Genomic DNA, 16,045 nt, shown 5'->3' with positions numbered 1-16,045 from the left:
AGCCGGCGCGCCTTTACGAGCAGGTCTGACAAGCGTGGGTAGCTTTTCAGAAAGCGCTGAACCACCAAATTAAAGACGTGGGCCAGGCATGGCACGTGCGTGAGGCTGCCGAGCTGCAGAGCCGCCACCAGGTTACGGCCGTTGTCACACACGACCATGCCCGGTTGGAGGCTCAGCGGCGCAAGCCAGCGGTCGGTCTGCTGTGTCAGACCCTGCAGCAGTTCGTGGGCCGTGTGCCTCTTATCTCCTAAGCTGAGTAGTTTCAGCACGGCCTGCTGACGCTTGCCCACCGCTGTGCTGCCACACCGCGCGACACCGACTGCTGGCGACATGCTGCTGCTAACACATCTTGATTGCGAGACAGAGGTTGCGGAGGAGGAGGAGGGTGCTTTAGTGGATGAAGCATACACCTCCGCAGATACCACCACCGAGCTGTGGCCCGCAATTCTGGGGGTGGGTAGGACGTGAGCGGTCCCAGGCTCTGACTCTGTCCCAGCCTCTACTAAATTCACCCAATGTGCCGTCAGGGAGATGTAGTGGCCCTGCCCGCCTGTGCTTGTCCACGTGTCCGTAGTTAAGTGGACCTTGCCACTAACCGCGTTGGTGAGGGCGCGTACAATGTTGCGGGAGACGTGGTCGTGCAGGGCTGGGACGGCACATCGGGAAAAGTAGTGGCGACTGGGAACTGAGTAGCGTGGGGCCGCCGCCGCCATCATAGCTTTGAAGGAGTCCGTTTCCACAACCCTATACGGCAGCATCTCAAGGCTGATGAATTTTGCTATGCGGACGGTTAACGTTTGAGCGTGCGGGTGCGTGGCGGCGTACTTGCGCTTGCACTCCAACAGTTGCGCAAGCAACGGCTGGACGGTGCGCTGAACTACACTGGTGGATGGGGCCGAGGACAGCGGAGGTGAGGGTGTGGGTGCAGGCCATGAGGCGGTAGTGCCCGTGTCCTGAGAGGGGGGTTGGATCTCAGTGGCAGGTTGGGGCACAGGGGGAGAGGCAGGGGTGCCAACCGGAGGCGGTGAACGGCCTTCGTCCCACCTTGTGGGGTGCTTGGCCATCATATGTCTGCGCATGCTGGTGGTGGTGAGGCTGTTGGTGTTGGCTCCCCGGCTGAGCTTTGCGCGACAAAGGTTGCACACCACTGTTCGTCGGTCGTCAGGCGTCTCTGTGAAAAACTGCCAGACCTTAGAGCACCTCGGCCTCTGCAGGGTGGCATGGCGCGAGGGGGCGCTTTGGGAAACAGTTGGTGGATTATTCGGTCTGGCCCTGCCTCTACCCCTGGCCACCGCACTGCCTCTTGCAACCTGCCCTGCTGCTGCCCGTGCCTCCCCCTCTGAAGACCTGTCCTGTGTAGGCGTTGCACACCAGGTGGGGTCAGTCACCTCATGTCCTGCTGCTCTTCCTCCGAATCCTCTGTGCGCTGCTCCCTCGGACTTACTGCCCTTACTACTACCTCACTGCAAGACAACTGTGTCTCATCGTCATCGTCCTCCTCACACACAGAAAGTTCTTGAGACAGTTGGCGGAAGTCCCCAGCCTCTTCCCCCGGACCCCGGGAACTTTCGAATGGTTGGGCATCAGTGACGATAAACTCCTCTGGTGGGAGAGGAACCACTGCTGCCCAATCTGAGCAGGGGCCCGAGAACAGTTCCTGGGAGTGTTCCCGCTCCTGAGCATGTATCATTGTAGTGGAGTGAGGAGGCTGGGAGGAAGGAGGAGCAGCAGACAGAGGATTCGGATTTGCAGCAGTGGACGGCGCAGAACAGTGGGTGGACGATAGGTTGCTCGAAGCACTTTCTGCCATCCACGACAGGACCTGCTCACACTGCTCATTTTCTAATAACCGTCTCCCGCGTGGACCCATGAATTGTGCGATGACTGTCGGGACGCCAGAAACGTGCCTGTCTACTAATCGCGCAGCAGACGGCTGCGATACACCTAGAACAGGAGTTCGGCCTGTGCCCACACCCTGACTTGGCCCTCCACGTCCTCGGCCGCGTCCACGTCCTCTAGGCCTACCCCTACCCCTCAGCATGCTGTATTACCAGTGATTTGATTTCACAGGCAGGAAATAAATTGGCGCAAGACTGCAGGCCAAATATAATTTTTTCCCTTTTTTGAAAACGAAACGCCCCACTGCCTCTAGTGAATGAATAATCTAAGTTTAATAACTGTGCTGTGGCCCTGCTAATGTGTCACAGAACTTGAGGGTAGCAGAGTTATTAACTCTGGCAGAGCAGGTATTTTTTTCCCAATTAAGGAAAGCAAATGGCGAAGCCAGCAGTAAACCGTAGCTGGGTGCGTCTGATTTTTTAACGTTGTACACGCAGCTCACACGTGTCCACAGCCCTTAGGACGGACAGAGTCAGGACAAATAGATTTCTTTTCCCTTTTTTTACACCAAAAGGACCCACTGCGTATATTCAATGAACATGAGAAGTTTAAAAACTGTGCTGTGGCCCTGCTAATGTGTCACAGAACTTGAGGGTAGCAGAGTTATTAACTCTGGCAGAGCAGGTATTTTTTTCCCAATTAAGGAAAGCAAATGGCGAAGCCAGCAGTAAACCGTAGCTGGGTGCGTCTGATTTTTTAACGTTGTACACGCAGCTCACACGTGTCCACAGCCCTTAGGACGGACAGAGGCAGGACAAATAGATTTCTTTTCCCTTTTTTTACACCAAAAGGACCCACTGCGTATATTCAATGAACATGAGAAGTTTAATAACTGTGCTGTGGCCCTGCTAATGTGTCACAGAACGTGAGGGTAGCAGAGTTATTAACTCTGGCAGAGCAGGTATTTTTTTCCCAATTAAGGAAAGCAAATGGCGAAGCCAGCAGTAAACCGTAGCTGGGTGCGTCTGATTTTTTAACGTTGTACACGCAGCTCACACGTGTCCACAGCCCTTAGGACGGACAGAGGCAGGACAAATAGATTTCTTTTCCCTTTTTTTACACCAAAAGGACCCACTGCGTATATTCAATGAATAATAACTGTGTTGTGGCCCTGCCTACACAATTCTTTCCCTGTAGTATCAATGGAGGGTGCAATGCTCTGCAGAGGCGATTTTGAGAAGAAAAAAAAAATGCAGCACAGCTAACAGCAGCCAGCACAGTACTGCACACGGTTAAATATGGCCCTAGAAAGGACCGTTGAGGTTCTTGAAGGCTACACTCACTCCTAACACTCTCCCTGCCTATCCAACACTTCTGTCCCTAATGCCGGGTGCAACGCTCTGCAGAGGCGATTTTGAGAAGAAAAAAAAAAAGTCACTGCTAACAGCAGCCAACACACAGGTATTACTGGCCCTAATAAGGACCTTTGGGGTTCTTGAAGCCTACACTAACTGCTATTTCTCTCCCTACAGCAGCTCCGGTACCAGCAGCACTGTCCCTCATCTAACTCACAAGGCATCTGAGGCGAGCCACGGGAGGGGCCGACTTTTATATTCAGGTGACATCTGATCTTCCCAGCCACTCACAGCAGGGGGGTGGTATAGGGCTTGAACGTCGCAGGGGGAAGTTGTAATGCCTTCCCTGTCTTTCAATTGGCCAGAAAAGCGCGCTAACGTCTCAGGGAAGGAAGTGAAAGTAACCCGAATACCGCATGGTGTTCGTTACGAATAACGAACATCCCGAACACCCTAATATTCGCACGAATATCAAGCTCGGACGAATACGTTCGCTCATCTCTAATAAACATGCATAAAAATCCAAAGGGGAAGTATAAGTTTCAAAAGCAGAGTTTTTCAAAAATCTACAAATGTTTTGCCCAATGCAAATCCTGACTGTGTAAATCTTAAATACAATGACATGCCAAAGAGATAGCAGTATGTAAATTGATTATGATATGGTGTAACCTCAGGTGACAACTTGGGAATACCCACAGCTGTATAAGTTGTGAGGCTGAACATTGGCCAGTGTACTCATGGCAAGGTAACATGAATTGTTGCAGTTCGAACGAGGCGTAGTAGTAGGCACCAGATGGATGGGACATTTCACTATCCAAGCTGTGTGAGCATTTAATATTTCTCAATCCACAGAATCATATGTGTACCGGGACAACATCATTGAAGGCCTTACGACCTGGAGTGGACAGCGCAGTGGCTAATTAAGGGCTTCTTCATATGGGCGCATGCCCAACTATGCTCGCTGCTACGGAGCATAGTTGTGCATGAACACGGTAAAAACCTTTTTTCTTCATATTTTAAACTCTGCACTATTCCGTGCAAGTTAAAAAAAAAAAATATCAGGAAGATAGGGCAAGTCCTATCTTTTCTCGGATGTAGTATTAGCATCCAAGAATGCCACTTGTGAAAACAAAACCATTGAAAACAATGGTTTTGTTTTGCTCTGTTATGCGGCTGTGATTATGATCAAGACCGGTGATGTCTGGTTAGAATTGTCCATGTGAACAAACGAGCGATTCTGGAAGAAATTACATTCAGATTTAAAACAGGAGGCCCCACATGCATATCCCATGGTCAGCCTGTGTTCTTTAGCTTCCATGGGACATGAGAGCAGAAGGATGACTAGAGTGCCTTTGTTAAGATCATGACACTGGACACAGCACCTCACCTGGGATCGTGAGGTTGCTAACTTAGGGTTAATGCCCATGGATGGATTTCTGCCGCGTTTCATGCGACGGAAATCCACAGTGTTATCCCGCAGCTATTAGGTTCTATGGGACCTAATAGCTTTCTGCCTTTCTATGTTCACGCTGCGGAATTCTACCGCAAAATTCCACAGGATAAAAGAAATCGTGGCATGTTGTAATTGCTGCGGAAAACCGCGTGGCCGGCTTCCATTGTAGTCAATGGAAGTCATCCGTCACGCGATACTTACACTGTGAGCACAGTGGAAGTATCGCGTGATTACGCGCCACCACCGGCGCATCACATGCTGCACTGCGCATGTGCACCTGCTCGCTGGACAGGACTGGCGTGGCGGATTCGGAGAGGCGAGTATGGGGTCTTTGGGGGGTGCCATGTCGAACTCCGCTGTGATATTCCGCTGGCGGAGTCTGAAGCAGCCGTGGGCATGAGGCCTTACAGAAAGGTGTTAAGGTCCGGGAGTAGCCGGGGTCTGGTTCACAAGATGGCGGTGCAGCACAAAGGGTTGAAGCAATAACATAGTCGGGAGGTATAGCCAAGGTCTGGTACACAAGATTGATAATCAGTTGTAGAGGAGCAGGTATATGGGACAATCGCTTGATAGAGGCACAGGGCACAATAACACGCAAGGAAGGAGGAAACAGGGCCAGATTTATATAGAGGACTAATTGGGGAAGGAACAAAACATAGAGTGGACTAGAGAGAGAAGACACGGAACCAGGAACAAGTGTAGTGACCAGGAGGGTCCTACAGGGTAGTACAACAGTCAGCAAAGTCCTGAATACCTTGCTATGAGCATCTAGGGAGACCTTACAAACTTCATACTCTAAAGCTATTGAAATTCTAAAACTGACTACACGTGGTGAGGTGTCTCAATGACATGATAACCAGGCAAACATCACTCCATTCTTGTACCTCTGTTGACAGGTAAAAACAAAAAATCCCAGGCAGTTCTGTATTCATGAAGTAAAACTATATACAGATCCCTGTATACTGAATACTGAATAAAATTAGCATAGTAAATGACAAGGTTTTCTGGGCAAATTCTATTGATGACGACCTATCCTTAGGATAGGTCATAAATAGTTGATTACCGGGGTCCCACTGCTTGGGATTCCTGGTGATCAGCTGATCACCTTGGCCTCTATCAGTGCCATGGGGCCGAAAGACATAATTGGAATCAATTGAAATCAACGGTAGCTGAAGCCTCCCACTATACTTCCAGCACTTCTCGCTTCAACATCGGGTTTGGACGCAGATGTGTAATAGGAGATAGTGCTCCCATTAATTTCAGTGGGAGTGAAGCTCTCTATGTTGCTTCCGCCTCTGACCCCAATGACGATATTTGGCCCTGCTGCACTGAGAGCGGGCCAGGCGATCAGCTGATGGCCAGGAAACCCAAGTGCTGGGTCTGATGATCAACTATTGTAGATCTATCCTGGGGATAAGTCATCAATAGTTTTTTTTTTCTGGAAAACCCCTTTAATGTTCAGTAAAATGTTTTGCTAAATTCTTTATGAAAAAAAAAAAGAGGCCCACAAAATTGAACTTATCTATATACCGGTAAATAATTTATGGCACAACTAGGCCATTATACACTAGCAAATTAATATCCTATATCTTAAGTAACTACTATTATTCATAAGACACACATCCTTACATGAGATGAGTAAGTTATTTTTCTAAATAAGTCTGTTGCTAAGGAATGTACCATTCTGAAAATAGCTGAGGAGTCCTGTATATTTTTATAATCCTTTTCTAAGGTATTCTTCCGGCATCTGTGCACTTCAAGGAATGGAATGCCGAGGACATTTTTAGGCATGAACATTTATCTATACCGGGAGTGATGACTGGGGGGCATGAAATTGCATATTATCGAAAAAGTCCCCATGACAGCTCTACACATATTCTCAGCAAATGCACTGCAAAAAGTCAATTTTTAGTAAAGTTTTCAATACAGAACGTGGCTCCATTATGGCCACCAGGATTTTCCCACTGTTTGACTGAACCAAACTTAAAGCACCATAAGGTTTTACAGTACTCTAAGGTTACATTATTACAAGCACAGGAGGTCCGGGGGTTGTGACCCTTATGTAGTTTGAATATGGCTATATGAAACGGTCCTTTATTCACACTGACGTCATGGATTCTACTTTTAGAAGAACCATGACAAACATGATGGATTTGTTTGTTAACGGACCCTGATGAACCCTATTAACTTATAGGGAGTCTGTCAGGTTTCCTTGTTTTGTCTATCGAAGAGCAATGGAAATCTGATGGAAAATATTAACTGTAGAGTAAATGGAGCCCTAAACTTTTTATAAGTTTCCTTCAAAATAGAAGAATGTAAATAAAGTAATAGTTTGGGTGCTTCTACATCTGCGTTCAGGGTTCAATTTTTCTACTCTATCCGGGAACTAGCATAGGGGAATTCCCTGGCCAAATGGGTCCGTCTTCTGATGGAACTGAACAGTGCTGAACGGACAACCATTGACTATAATGGGGTTGGTTTGGTTACTGCTCAGCTGACCGGCATTTTACCGAAAGAAAAAGCGCTACATGCAGGACTATTCCTTCTAGTATTTTGTGTTGGATCTGTAACAGAACCTCCAAAAGGGGGGTTCTAGCGCAGATGTAAAAGCAGCCTTAGAGAAAGAAGCTATATCTTCCCATAAAAGAAGAAGAAAAGTTTGAGCAGGCGTTTAAGACTCCATCACATATCTATTCCATAAGACACTGAAATCAGGCAAAAACTGAAAAAAATTCCCGTTTTGCAAATGTGCAATATGCAGTAAGACCATGATGGTATCACAAGTGATATTTGAAACAGAGTCCAAGCAGTGGTAGAAGTATACAATTAGAGACTGAGGGGTTTTAACAGATGTGGAAAGCCCATGGACCATCTGGGCAGTAGCCAAAAGCTTGTGACCAGAGGGGGTGCTCTGTCCCAACTCTCAATCAAGAAAGTGCTAAGATAAGGTGATCAGACATCCCGATTTAGGAAGGACTGTCCTGATTTGGGACATTGTGTCCCGCCTTCTGTCGGGACCCCACTGCGGGGAGGGGGGGGGCACTATTACTACTGAGGCTACTGCGGGGGGTCACTTTTACTACTGGGGCCAGTATAAGGGACACTGTTACTGCTAAGCCAGCTCTGCACACGGCAGTAGTGATGAGCGAGTATACCCACTACGGGCAATTGCTCGAGCGAGCATTGCCCTTAGTGAGTATCTGCCCGCTCGAGACAAAAGGTTCGGGTGCCAGCGACGGGCAGGGAGCTGCGGGGGAGAGCGGAACGGAGGTGAGATCTCTCCCTCTCTCTCCCCTGCTCCCCCCCTGCTGACTGCCGCTACTCACCGCTCCCCCGCCCGGCACCCGAACCTTTTGTCTCGAGTGGGCAGGTACTCGCTAAGGGCAATGCTCGCTCGAGCAATTGCCCTTAGCGAGTATGCTCGCTCATCTCTACACGCAGCATACCTCAAGCCAGCTTACGGTATGTTTACACGTGGTTGAAATGCCGTGGAATGTCCACAGTATAAATTTCCGCTACAAATTCCTTAGCATTTCTGCATCCAAAAAATTGCGTCCCGTACCATTGGTGTGGATTTTGACTGAAAATGAGCCACGTTCCTGCAGCTAATTTCATACTACGTGGCGCTGCCCCTCACCTCCTCTGAAGGCTTCATACTGTCAGCACTCCCCGGCTTCCAGTTTCCAGCGCAGCTGGTCAGGTGAGGGTACCAGAAGCCAGGGAGCACTTACAGCAGGAAGCTTTCCGAGGAGGTGAGGTGTAGTGCCGCGTAGAACAAAATCAGCTGCAGGTTCGCAGCTGATTGCCAGTCAAAATCTGCACCAGTAGTACAGATTTCGACTGTGATGCAGAAATGCTATGGAATTTGCTCTGTCTATTTTGAAATGGACCTGTACATTTTAAAATGACTGAGGTAGAATCATACGTTGTGATAAGCCCCACCCCTGACCGCACCTCTCTGGCCCGCTTTGACCATGGGAAAATCTGGTCACCTTAGCTAAAAGAGAAAAGCTGTAAAATGCAATGTGCTAACCAGCTAAGCCCCAATGTCCACGGGGAAAATAGAATTTTAAAAAACGCGCAAAACGCATGCACAGGAAAACATCTGCAGCATGCTCCATTATGTGCGGTTTTCCCGCACGGATGGCCTCCACGGCTTCTATTGAAGTCAGTGGAAACCATCCGCTGACACTGCGTCCGTGCCGCAGAACCGCAGGAAGGCAGGAGTTTAAAGGAAAAAAAGACAGCACGACGCAAGCGCCTGGCACACCGCCGGCCACCAGGGAGGAGAGCCCTGCAGCGTCCAGACAGGTAAGTGTACTGTATTTTTCGGCCTCATGTCTGCAGGCCGGGTGGAATCCGCTGCAGGATTCTGCAAGGGGAAACCGTGCGGGCCCGTGGACATGAGGCCTGAGCATACAAGTTTGTAAAATGCGGACCTAATTTCAGTCTCTATTTGTTGTGGATTTTCTGTGTGGATTTGCACAACAAAAATCTGCTGCAGAATACAGTAGCAATAACAGATTAACAAACCTCACCTAGGCGACTTGGAAACCTTCCATGCAGTATGTCAATTATTGTGTATTTCTTTCAAATTTTCCCCATGGACTTTAGTGCGGAAGTCAAATCCACTATAAATCTGCAATGAATTTTGCTGTGGATTACCTACAACTATGGCAAAATCCACGAATGACGATTTCAAACCGATTGCCTTTTTTCCCTTGTTTTCAAAATCCGACAATCCACAGCAGCAAATCTATAATCGGATGTTCACCATAGAAAATTTCCACTTTTAGAAAATTTAGAAAATTTTCCATTTCTAAAATCCGCATTAAAATCTGTGTCTTTTTTACGTAGATTTTCGCACCAATTCGTATGCATGATTTGTCTATGGGAAAAATCTGCATGCAGAATGGAGAATCTAGTTTCTGTGTCACTTATTTTTACTTTTTATGTTGTTTCCTGTTCAAAATTCCATATGTGGATCCGCACGAAAAACCGCCGTGTGATTATATCCTAACAAATTTGCACTATGTAGATTTGCCACTAATTTGCCTGCAGATTTTTCTGGATTTAGGGCTTAGACAGTTGGCCGTGTATTTGTCCTGTTAAACTGCCGTGTTAATGACGGTGCAAAATGAAACCATTGATGGTTTCGTTTTCATTAGCGGTATTCTAAGCCACTAATAGTACAGGTGAGAAAGGATAGGACTTGCCCTATCTTTCCCGCATGTAGTTAATACTATGTGCGGACAGATTGGGCAGGACCTATCTGCCTGCAGTTTTTTTTAAACTCATGTGCCATAACGTGGAGTTTGAACGGCTAGGGGGAAAAAAACCATTCATGCACAACTATGCTCCGTAGCAGCAAGTGTAGTTGCACATATGGCCATGTGAAACCGCCCTGAGGCTGCCTTCACACTTGCGATGCGAGTGTAAGAGCAAATGCAGAATAATGAAAACAATGATTTTCAATAGTTTCTTTCCCATTTGTGATGTTCTCACTCATGCGATGTGGAGTGGAAATAAAATTGCGGCACGCTCTATCTATTTGTGTTTAACTTTTTTTTTATCTCCCATGTTTCCCTATTGGGCTTTCTTTTTATCGAATCGCAAAGCACGTGTTGGCGATTTACATGAGATGTGTTTTTAACATTAGAAACTCCTATTGTCTATCCCTAGAAAAAAGCAAGCGGCAGCAATGTTTCTGCAAGAAAAAGCATCGCTGATGCTCAGACATTTCATGAACACAATTGCGATTTTGCTGCAAAATCACGTTATTACTTGTGCGTGTGTTTTAAGGGGCCATATCATTGATTTTAATGGGCAATTAACTTAAATTAGCTTAATATATGCTATGTTCCTGCACAGAACTCATGCGTATTTTTTTGTGCAAACAAAATGCGAACATAAAATATGCTCATGGGAATTAACTAATTGAAATCAAATTTATTTTGCGCACTACGCTACGCAAATGCATTCGTGTGAATAGGCCTTTAGAAGCGCTCACTGTGATTGGCTGACGCTTAGCCAATCACAGCCAGTGTTTGATGAATGGCTGTGATTGGTTCAATCACAGCCACTCATTGAGCTCTGGCTGTTATTGGCTGACGCTTAGCCAATCACTGCCAGTGCTTCCAGAAGGCGGGGATTTTTCAATCCTCAGCCATAAGATGAAGAAGAGAAACTGTTCCGGGACCCAGGAAGAAGCAGCGGTGGCGTCAGAGAGCGCTTCTAAGGTGATTTATGTGGGTTTTTTTTGTTTTTCTGCAGCTAGGCCTTAGATTTGGCTTTGACAGTAGGATTTCCTTCTGTCAAAGTAGCATGGCACTGCATGAAAATCGCGTTTTTGTGCAATGCAACAGAGAGGAAGGCTCTATAGAGAAACATGGGCTGCAAAGGTTTTTGTGTCGGGTTGTTGCATGCTACAAAACATTGTATGTGTAAAGGAACCCATAGGAAAGCATGGGCTTCACATACATGCGATTTGTAGCATTGTAGCAATGCGACAAAATTGCGCGACTTTGTCGCCCGTATCAAGGAGGCCTTAAGAGCAAGACGCTTGGGTAAGAGAACCAATTGCAAACAATTTTCTACAGCACAAGAACAACATTTAGACAGCACATGGTCGCTATTCCTTGCATGTCTTTATTATTGCCAACAACCTTAAGGCCTCAGGTCCATGGGGAAAATCAGGCCCGCTACGGATTCTCCATGGAGAATCCGTAGCGGGTCCCTCCTGCCCCGTGGACATGAGCGCTGAAAATAAGAATAAACTCACCTCTTGCACGCTCCGGATCTTCCTTTCTTCGCGGCTTCATCTTCTCTCCGTCGCGGCCGGATCGTCTTTCTTCGGCCCAGGGGATGTGCACGGCACGTCGGTTGCGTGCCGCGCGCATGCACCGGCCCGAAGAAAAAAGATCCGGCCGCGACGGAGAGAAGATGAAGCCACGAAGAAGGGAAGATCCGGAGCAGGTGAGTATATTCTTATTTTGGTCTCCCGCGGATCCGGACTGCTTCCATAGGCTTCAATAGAAGAGACCCGCATGAAAATGGAGCATGGTCCGGATTTTTTCGTGCTCCATTTTTTTAAAAATCACTTTTATTGACCATCCGCAGGTATTCATCTACCCGCGGGTGGTCAATGCATCCCTATGGGATGCGGATCCGCATGCGGGTGATCCGCTGCGGATTTTAATTATTATTTTGCCCGTGGACATGAGGCCTTAAGGAGTTTTGACTACAGTGTGTGCATCCAGGATCTTTTTCCCCTACCCCCTTCAATTGGTTCCACAAGAGAGCAGAGGGGAGGAGGCACTGCTGCGGGTGCACACACTGACGCTGGCAGCAGCGCTGAAAGGAGCAGTGGTGCTGTACAGACCAGGAAGAGGTAATTATGTGGGTTTTAGGGGGAGAGCCAATACTATGAGGCTACGGGGGGGGGGGGGTGTAACTATTATTGCTGTGGCTACTGTGGAGGGTCACTACTATTTATGGGGCTACTGTGGGGGGGTCACTATTATTGCTGGGGCTCCTGTGGGGAGGGGGGGTCACTATTACCACTAAGGGCTACTGTGAGGGGCCACTATTACCACTATTATGGCGTAGAGTGTTAAGGTAGCAGGATTGCAGTCCTAAGCTCTTGCTCACGACTTGAAGGTTATAAGTTCAATCCCGCAAGGTTCAGGTAGCCGGCTCAAGGTCAACTCAGCCTTCCATCCTTCTGAAAAAATAAGTACCCAGCTTGATGGTGAATGATAAATAAATTACCTGAAAGCACTGTGGAATAAGTTGGCAATATACAAATAACAAGATTTATTTATTTTTTTATTGCTGGGGCTGCTGTGGGGGGTTACTATTATTGCTGGGGAGCACTGATACTACTAGGGGGTACTATTGTATCTTGTCACCACCGGAAGAAGGGGTGGAGACCTTCAATGACAGCTAAGTGGTATGTAATGACCACTTAGAGAATAGAGGAGATCCTTTTTCACCATCTCTATCTATCATGTACATAGAAGCAGAAGCAACATTGAAGATATTATAAAGGAGTACTGAGCAGTGCAAATGTAAATCCAGTAGCTGTGAAACAGTAACTATTTCAGCATATCTGTGTCTTTATTTTTTTCTCATTCCCTTCCTCCACCCCCTCCCCTCTCCATAAACTTTTATGGGTAGCATGTAATTTGACCTGTCAGTGAGCTCTAAGGCCTGTGTCACATGAACGTGCTTGCGCAGCGTTTTGCGCGCACACAATATGCAGTGAATAGAACCCATTGATTTTATTGGGTTCGTTCACATAAGCATATTTTGCATGCATATTTTGTTTCTGCAAAAAAACATGAACTGTGCACTATTTTCCTGAAAATAGCACATTTTGAACTAATTAACTTAAGTGCCCATTTCAATGAATGGGAGCATGGTTGCATGTTTCTTTGCACGCACAAGTGCACATGATTTGCACGCACAAAAAGTACAGTAAAACAAATATGCTACACCCATTGCACAAATATGCAGCACAAGTGTACGAGGAAATGCACTTACAGCCGTATGACATTGGCCTTAGTCCATCTAGTCTGTCAAGAGAGATTCTAGCAGTTTTTCGGAGTGAGTGAACAGTTTAGGAGAGAGAAGGGAACGGAAGGAGCCTGTTAAGTGGAGAAAGAAGCCTATTTCTGTATTAATGTATGTTACAAAGTTTCTTATTTGAAGGTACTATTGATTCACGCAAAATTTGCTGAAAGCTCAGTGACCATTTAAGTCTTGGATACCTACTGTAATCAGGATGATAGACACAAGTGTCAGCTATAAGTGGATCCGTCAAAAGGAAGATAGACAAACTAAAATACCACTTTCTATCTATGTGGCGTCCAACTGCTAAGGGATCTTATAGACTTAACATTAGTTTTCAATTCTTCTTACATCTCAATCCATTGAACACAACCCAGTTAAGGCCTCCTGCAAACAACCAAGGTGGCATAAGTCGTACCTTAGTATGGAGGTGTAGGCACTCTGTGAGCTGCCATGTGGCATATGCAATACAGCACTATATTCTCATTAGTCAATACAGTAGAGTATTTCTAAAGAGTGCTGTATTATTGATCCTTCCAACAAAACTCTGTAATATTGTCACCTGCGTGTGAACTATTCCGATGTCCGATTCACTATAGTGTTCTTAGGTCTTCCAACTGACCAATGAGCCACATTTGTTATAAGCAGGCCAGTCTGGAAAAGTTTCTGTGGGAGCAACTAGTTACTAGTTGCAAGACAAAAATGGGCTAACCTTTAAATTTACAAACCCTTGGTTGTATACAAGATAATGAGCAAGTGACAGAACAGTCAAAACTTAATCACCTTCAGAGCAACATGATATCATCTATATAAAATTTCTAGATCCTAATCTATTCTACTAGCTAGTAAAATATCCTTTTCCTCTAAGAGGAGAACCAATAAGGAATACAAGTGCAACCTGTCTATGGTTGATCTTGCAATGACGGGTGTTTTTCACATGTTTTGTCCCAGTAGCAGACACTTAAGGGAGTATGAAATACTTACAGCAATATCATACTACTCAAGGGATTATCCGATTTATGTTTAGACTGTTGCCGATATCTAATCTGGCTTTACAAATAAAGTAAAAATAGAGAAACCACAAGAACTAGATGATGTCTTCTATTACCATAGAACAGGATATAAACCCCTATAGTGGGGATTCCACTTGCAGTTAATTATATTAGAACACATACCACCCCGATGCCCTAGTAGTTAGCGGTAACTCTATGACAGTCATGGCATCAAGTAGATTTATTTTAGGAGACAGTTCTTGAATTAGTACTTACTTGCTTCTTTGGCTTTATCTGAGTAGGTGGTTGTCAGATCTTCATCTACAGGGTGTGCCACTGGTCCTATCATTGGGATAAGATGTCTCTCAGCTCGGATGGTTTTTGTGGCATGGGGCAGGAGCATAGATTCAGGTGAGGTTGAAGTGATATTAGATATCTGCTCTGGCTCCTCAGCTGGCTGGAAGCCTTCCACATCTGAGAAGGGGGTTTCAGCTCTGCCATCAGGCTCGTATACTATTTCTCTTTTGGCCACTCCACTTGTTGACTGTAAAACACCTTCCGCAACACCACCAGGACCACTTTCATAACCGCTCATCTCAGATAGAGATTGTTGCTCGTTTTCCGTTTTGCTCCCAGGTGGAGACCTTGGACTCTTCTTACGTGCCCTGCGATGTTTTTCTGGGGGAGCCTGCTGTTGGCTATGTTGTTGGGCACTCTGTAGATGCCCAGGAGATGCTTGGATGTCAGCGTCACTATCTGTTTCTCCGTAGTATGCCTCACTATCTGGAGGAGAGGTAAAGCTCTCCAAGTGCAGCAGTCGAGGTTGAGTAGATGTTGTAGAAACGGATGAGGATGTAGCCCAGTTGCTGGGGGGGTCTGGGTTTCTAATGGGGTTTGGGCTGCTAGGTGAAGGAAACACTCTCTGGGTCCGAGGTGTCTGAGCTCCAGCTGCTGTCCTGTATGGGATAAAAAGCAGAGTCACATTACATCCAGTCAGCTCTTAGTTGGGAGGAGTGCACGGAAGAGGAGATTGCTCCAATACTAGTGGTATGAACTAGCTCCAGAGCAGAAATACAAGAAATACATACAGTCCTGGCTATGTACTCTTCATCTCAATAGCGCTCTTCCCCAGGGAAGGAGACATTGCCAAGAGAGTGTTCTAGCGGCGATGACCTATAACTTTAGGGAAAGCAGTAGTGACTGTTGCGGAACAAACAGTCGAAATAATCCCTGACCATTCTGAGCTATTATAGTTAGTCACTGTCATTGAGATGCTATTCTGGATTATTTAACACACATTTCTATTAATTCAGTCTATGAGATGATAGTTTTAAATTACATTTCACTGGGTATATAGCAATGACTGATACTGGTATCATTACCGACTGTTTCATTTCCTATTTCTAAAAGTTGATGAAAAAAATTTATGTTACGTTTCTATCCATTTATGCATTTTGTGTGATCTTATGAATTATGAAGATGCAATAAATAATGCTTTCCATCATTATAGCATGCAAATACTAGCTTTACTTACATCATCAATGGCTAGTTTTATGCTATAATGAAAGATACTTGTCCTATTAACGACTCTAAGTGCTTCAATTAATTGCCATTTGATATAGTATTGACGTCTGCAGTGGGACGTTTGTAATTTTATTGATGTATGCATCTGCCGGCTTTTTCACTGAGTCACAAATTACTTACTTAAAGCTCACCATTGCATGTGTCATTTTCTTTTCTAGATAGGCAACTCTGCTGGTTAAAAATAAGTTTTACTTCATGCTTGCATTGTAGTAACCTCATGTAAAAGCTATAAGGGATACTTAAACTCAAGG

The 16,045-nt window shown here is 46.0% G+C and overlaps 1 protein-coding gene across 1 annotated transcript in view; it reads right to left on the bottom strand.

Moving 5' to 3' along the window:
• The window catches only part of SYNPO2L (synaptopodin 2 like), a 99,096-nt gene that overhangs the window by 46,481 nt on the left and 36,570 nt on the right, over nt 1–16,045 (bottom strand). The window contains exon 3 of the mRNA XM_066600499.1: nt 14,487–15,166. Coding sequence (XP_066456596.1) covers nt 14,487–15,166 — 680 coding nt within the window. The remainder of the gene's footprint in view (nt 1–14,486; nt 15,167–16,045) is intronic.

Source organism: Eleutherodactylus coqui, chromosome 4 (assembly GCF_035609145.1).
Source record: "Eleutherodactylus coqui strain aEleCoq1 chromosome 4, aEleCoq1.hap1, whole genome shotgun sequence".
Lineage (NCBI taxonomy): Eukaryota > Metazoa > Chordata > Amphibia > Anura > Eleutherodactylidae > Eleutherodactylus > Eleutherodactylus coqui.
This window is presented reverse-complemented; position numbering and strand designations above follow the sequence as displayed.